The sequence below is a fragment of the Haplochromis burtoni genome, unplaced genomic scaffold (genome assembly GCF_018398535.1).
Source record: "Haplochromis burtoni strain Fernald_Lab_line unplaced genomic scaffold, NCSU_Asbu1 Contig_3670, whole genome shotgun sequence".
Taxonomy (NCBI): domain Eukaryota; kingdom Metazoa; phylum Chordata; class Actinopteri; order Cichliformes; family Cichlidae; genus Haplochromis; species Haplochromis burtoni.
In genome coordinates this window covers 1-6,170 of record NW_024586031.1, presented here as the reverse complement: position 1 = coordinate 6,170, position 6,170 = coordinate 1, and the positions used below count along the sequence as shown (strand labels likewise).

Below are 6,170 nucleotides of genomic sequence, written 5' to 3'. Positions count from 1 at the left end.
TTTACCTAATATTTATTGATTTTATTCTTATTCATTTTTTTAATCTTCTTACTCTATTTATATTTATATTGTATCCCGTTCTTATTTATTTTATCGTTTTACCCTGTGTATATCCCTTTGTGTCATATCTTCAGGGTTTTTCATCAGAGGGCGCTCTCTGCACCGGGGCTGTGATCGACCGTGGCTGCTGGGGCTCTGGGGGTCCTCTCAGCCTGGCTGGGGGGCTTCTTTGCCTCCCTCCTGCTGTGTGCCCAGCCTGGAGGCTGCGGTCTGTGACCGGCTCCCGGTGCAGACGGCTCCCTGTTATAGTGTTTCCTCACTTGGCTCATGCGTACCCAGCCCAACTTGGGAGTGAGTTGGAGGGTGGGGTGGGCTGCTTTTAACCATGCAAAGCACTTTGTGCTACATTTTTTTTGTATGAAAACTGCTTTATAAATAAAGATTGATTGATTGATTGAAGTATCTTGGCTAATATTTTAGCGTCTATGTTCAGTAAAGAAATCGGTCTATAGGAGGCACATTCCAACGGACCTTTTCCTTTCTTTGTAATAAGTGTAATACAGGCTTCATAGAATGATCGAGGAAGAGATCCTTGTTCCTTGCAGTCCGTAAGGGTTGCACTAAGCTGCGTGGACAGTAATGAAGAGAAGTGTTTGAAAAATTCTGACGGAAAGCCATCCGGACCTGGACACTTACCAGAGTGCATCGAAGCTATAGCCAAGGAAACTTCTAACTGGGAGATGGGTTCATCCAGCCTTGTTTTAAGTTCTGGTGGAATTTCAGGAATGTCAAGTTTAGCTAAGAACTCATTAATTGCATTACAGTCAGTTTGGGACTCTGAGGTGTAAAGCTGTGAGTAAAAATCCCTGAACACTTCATTAATTTTTCCGTGATCTGTGACTATGTTGCCATCTTATTGTCGAATTTTAAGAATACTTTGCCTTGCCCTAGAACCTTTTAGAAGGCTCGCCAGTAATTTATCAGGTTTGTCACCATACATATAAAATTTGGATTTGTCATGTAAGAGTAAACGTTCAGTCGAGTACGTTGTGAGTAGGTCAAGTCTTGTTTTAAGTTCTACATGCTTTTTAAATATTTCATGACTCTGTTTGAGAGCATACTGTTCATCAGTCTCCTTAATTTGTTGCATTAACTTATTCCTTTCATGGGTGGACTGTTTTTTAATTCTTGCCGAATAAGCAATAATCTGGCCTCTGATATACGCCTTAAAGGCATCCCATACGACAAGGCTGGAAGTCTCTGGGGAAGAGTTGGTGGCAAAGTAAAAGCGTATCTCATCCTGGATAAACTTTACAAAATTTTCATCCGACAGGAGGGTCGAGTTGAAACGCCATTGTGCAGCTTTAACAGGAGGATGTGGAAGAGACAGAGACAAAGTAAGAGGGGCGTGATCTGAAATAACTATGCTATGGTAGGCACAGGAGTGGACCTGCTGCTGACAATTACTGTCAATGATAAAGTAATCAATTCTTGAATATGTATGGTGCACATGTGAAAAATAGGAGTAATCTCTTTTATGAGGATTTAGAGTACGCCAAACATCACACATTCCATATTCTGATAGAAAGGCATGAATGACAGATGCAGATTTGCTTAAAACATTACTCTTAGTGGATGAGCGATCCAGGGCTGGGTCTAACCAGCAGTTAAAATCACCCCCCAGAAAAAGAGAGTAGACATTTAAGTCGGGTAAAGAGGAGAATAGTTGTTTAAAGAAATTCTCGTCATCTGTATTAGGAGCATACACATTTACTAGGGCAACAAGACTGTTATACAGTTTCCCACTGACTATATGACATATCTACCATATTTGTCTGCTATGACATTGTGGGCCTCAAAGGGAATGTTCTGCCTGATCAATATAGAGACCCCACGTGCCCTAGCTTGGAAAAGTGAGTGAAAACACTTGCCCCTCCAACGGGAGAAGAGACGGACATTATCAGAGGCCCTGACGTGGGTCTCCTGCAGGAAAGCCACGTCAGTGTTATGGTGTTTAACATGTGACAAAACACGTTGGCTCAGGTCTTCAGTTGCAAGCTCCAAGAATGAAACTCTCTCGGCCTGTTCCTCTTGGGCTTGTCGTACCTGGTCCAGTTTTGAATCGAGGGCGTTAATTGAGGTCTTAAATTCAGATGCCAACTCATCTCGGTGCTGCTGGAGCAGTGTGGTGATAGCCTCCAGTGTTAAGCTAGTGTCCTCCTTTTTGTTCGCTTTTGCACTCTTAGAAGCCATTAGAAAGGGTTAAAAGTGTTCAAAACCCTAGAAAAGTAGTTACGAGTGTAAGCGACTTAAAGGTGGCAGTTGAAGGGGTGAAACTGGTCAAAGCGGAGTTAAGTTCACCGGAGCAGTTCGTTCCTGCGTCTACTCTGGTCGCATGCTGACTGGAAGTCCTCCACTCCATTTAAATCTCACTGCACATCTGTCATTCATCTTTGCAGATGCCTTCGCACAACCTACCTCCTCCCCATCTCTGCCTCTCATTACTCAGACTTCAGGCTCCATTCAAGCCTCGATCTTCATCTCCATCACCAATGTCTAATCTCTGGGGGGTCCTGCCCTAATCCCTATCCCTGCTGGGATTCCGTTCTGCTGTGATGGGCCAACTGGGTCTAATCACCAAATACCTCAAATTGTATTCTGTACATCAACAAATCACGTTCAATTCCAGACCGCAGCTCTTTACCAGCTCTTTCTGTTTAAAATGTCCAGATTTGGGCACAATTGAGCCCTTCCCTGGTCCAGTTGCTTCCCTCCCAGACAATGGGTACGATAAAAGATGGTGGTCTTTATCGTGTCCTCTAAGAGTTTCAGGTGAACCTGAATAAACTGTCTCACCATTGTTTCTGAGTCCAATTCTGCCTTCTCTGGGATGCCTGTCAATGCTGCAGGCCTGGAGCTCGATAACAGTTTCTTTGAGGTTTTAAAATTTTATTATGAGAGTTGGGTCATTCCCTTTATGAGTGATGTCACTAACTGTAGGTCATGAGTTTTTGTCAGCAAGTGTTTTCACCTGCTGCGAACTGTACTCCATAGACTCTCGCAGAGTTTGAAACTCTATGTGAAGGAATTCCATTTAACAGGTTTGCAGAGCAAAACACAAACTGTTTGTGTGCAGTAAGTCACAGAGTGTGTCTACTACTGTAGCTAAAGGTACAGCTGCTGTAGGGAGAAAAGAACAAAAGATAACTTCACTCACAGATGGAGAAAGTTGTAGGAAAGATAGGGCAAGACAGGAAGAAGAGAGGTTAGATTTAAAGGTAAGATGCTCATGGTCAGAGTTAGGTTACATCAAGTGGAGCAGAGATAAATTTGAATTTAAACTGATGGTACTTAGAATCATTCATTGAATTCCACCATCATACCAACTTTATACCAACTAGCATAAAGATAGTATAAACTTTCCCCTATAAAGTCAGTGTAGGAGATGGAAATCAGCCAAAGCCAAACAGTTTGTGGAATATTGGGTTAGATTTTGTTGAATTGAGTTGTATAAATCCACAAAGAGCACTAAATCAGAGCAGCAGTAGCACAGGTCAGACTTGTTATTCTTTCATTACAACTAACCTTAGGGTTCCCCCACCTCCTGATTGTACTTATTTCTGTTTAGATGTGGATGCAAAGTAAAAAAAAAACAAAACAACTTTGTGTTCCCATGTACTAATATTATTATATTACTATAGCAAGAGGTTCAGTTAGATTTGCACAAAAATGGCTGGTGGAAATGTCCTTCAAATAGCTACTTTTTACTTTCTTACGTTCTTTACTTTTACTTGAGTAAAGAAGTTGAATCGGAACGTCAAATTCAGAACTCAAAGCCAGCCATCCATCTAAGTAACACCACCTCAGCTGCTGACCTCCTCCCTCCATCGGAGTGTCCATTTTGGTTTCTGTAATGCTTTAATTAACAAATGATTGCATGGCATGTTCTGTACTTGATTTTTTTTAAAAAGGGAAAGGCATTAAAATTATTTGTGTAATAATTATTATTTGGGATGTTGGAAGACTTCTCTGCTTGGTTGCAAACCTGCCTAAATTCATATTAGTTATTAGTTCCATTATAACCATCAATTTAGGTTCTTCTGATATGGTATATTATGTACTACAATGTCATGTACAAGCATTTACTGTATGAAGCTTTCTTTTTTCTAGTCTTGTCAGCCACTCAAAACCCTTTAGACATTATAAAAAAGAAACAAGTGGTTAGGGCTTTTTTAGAACCACTAAAAATCAGAGGAATGTGTTATTATTGAAACCTGATTACTAGAAACAAAGATTATATTAGTTTAAAAAGAAAAATACTTCAACACATCCTTCTTCCTTTTCAATTATCCAAATTTGTATTTCCATTAGGAAAATTTACTGGCAATTACAAAAGCCCCCCAAAATATTACATTTTCTAATAACACTGATGAGTATTATAAAATATAAGATTTCATTGAAGAAACTTTTAAATATTTTATAGGTACGGTAATTCATGTAGAAAAACAATTGATGCATTAATAGTTTTATTAAGATGAAGAGAGTAAAAGTCTACATTCTGGGGAAACCAGAGTATCTCATCCTAAATAACATACAGTTACTATGTAATTATATGAAAGATAAAACTGGGGCCATGTGTGGCCATCAGTATGATTGGGAAAAATCAAGAAAACAAGTGACATTCAGAATAATCATAACATTATTCAAAACAAATATATTGTCATAGCTTTTATATTCCCCATACTTGTCATCAATGGGACAGTTCCAAAGCACAAAAAAAAACCCATCACAATGTCTGTTGAAAACTTTATCACAGTCACAGTTGTTATCTTTTGGCATTTTTGGTGTAATTGTTGTTGTAGTTTTACAATGCTGTCATTGAATCACTATTGTAATATAAAACTGACAATATATATGCATAACAAAAATCCCCAAATAACTAGTTATGGATATATGGATATATATTTCTGTTCATATTATTGCACACTATTACATTTATTCAAGACATTTGCATGATAAGTTTAACAAAAGATAAATATATTTGTTAACTATAAGTAAATATTAAATGTATATTACACTTTATAACTCACTTGGAAAAAGGTAATTGTGTGTTAAATAGTTATCCATCCTCAGGTTTACCCAGACCCCTTTTTTTTACATCTGAAACAAATTAAATTTAAATCCCAACTAAACAAGAAGAACAGAAGTAAACATTGACAATAAAAAAAACATCCTTTCACAGTTTAAGTGGTTTTCATAGGGTTCCATCTGTGATTTTCCTGTTTAATAATAGATGATAAAGACAAAGAGTCCCAGTACAAGAGGGATTACATTCATTCTGACAGAAGATGCGTTACTTGTTGTTGTCGTGGATTTTTTAGTTGTTGAAGAAATTGTAGTGGTTATTGCGGAAGTGGTTGTTGTCACAGCTGTTGTTTTGGTTGTTGACGCAGTGCTTGGATTTGGAGTAGCTGTTGTTGTTGTTGATGATGCTGTTGAAACAGGTATTGTGGTCTGAGCAACAGCTGATGTTAGAGGTGATTTTATGGTTGGTGAGGCTGTTGATGTTGTTGGAGCATCTGGGCTTGTTGTTGGGGCAGCTGTGGTTGTGGTTGAAGCAGCTGTTGTCATTGTTGGTGCAGCAGTTGTTGTGGTTGCAGATGCGGTGGCTGTGGTCACAGCAGATACTGCTGTTGTTGGAGCAGCTGTTGTCGATGGTGGAGCAGGAGTTGTTGTGGTTGGTGCCACAGTGGTTGTGGTTGGAGCAGCAGTTGTTGTGGTTGGTGCAGTGTTTGCTGTGGTTGGAGCAGCAGTTGTTGTGGTTGGTGAAGCTGCTGTCGTTGTTGGAGCAGCTGTTGTTGTGGATAGTGCCACAGTGGTTGTGGTTGGTGCTGCTGTTGTGGTGGGTGATGCAGCTGTGGCTGTGGTTGGAGCAGTTGTTGTTTTGCTTGGTGCTGCAGTGGTTGTGGTTGGAGCAGCTGTTGTCGTGGTTGGAGCAGCTGTTGTTGTTTTTGGAGAAGCTGTGGTTGTTGTTGGTTCCACCGTTGCTGTCGTTGGAGCAGCTGTGGTTGTGGTTGGAACAGCTTTGGTCGTAGTTGAAGCAGCAGTTGTTGTTGTTGGTGCCACCGTTGTTTTGGTTCGAGCAGCTGTTGTCGTGGTTGGAGCAGCAG

At 40.1% G+C, this 6,170-nt stretch overlaps 1 protein-coding gene across 1 annotated transcript; it reads right to left on the bottom strand.

The window, feature by feature from the left end:
* Positions 1-4,509: 4,509 nt before the first annotated feature.
* LOC121813935 (mucin-5AC-like) lies at positions 4,510-6,165 on the bottom strand (the record flags this gene model as incomplete). Its single annotated transcript, XM_042217908.1, has 1 exon — positions 4,510-6,165. A coding segment is annotated over one exon (882 nt), but the record flags the coding sequence as incomplete, so codon positions are not given.
* Positions 6,166-6,170: the final 5 nt, after the last annotated feature.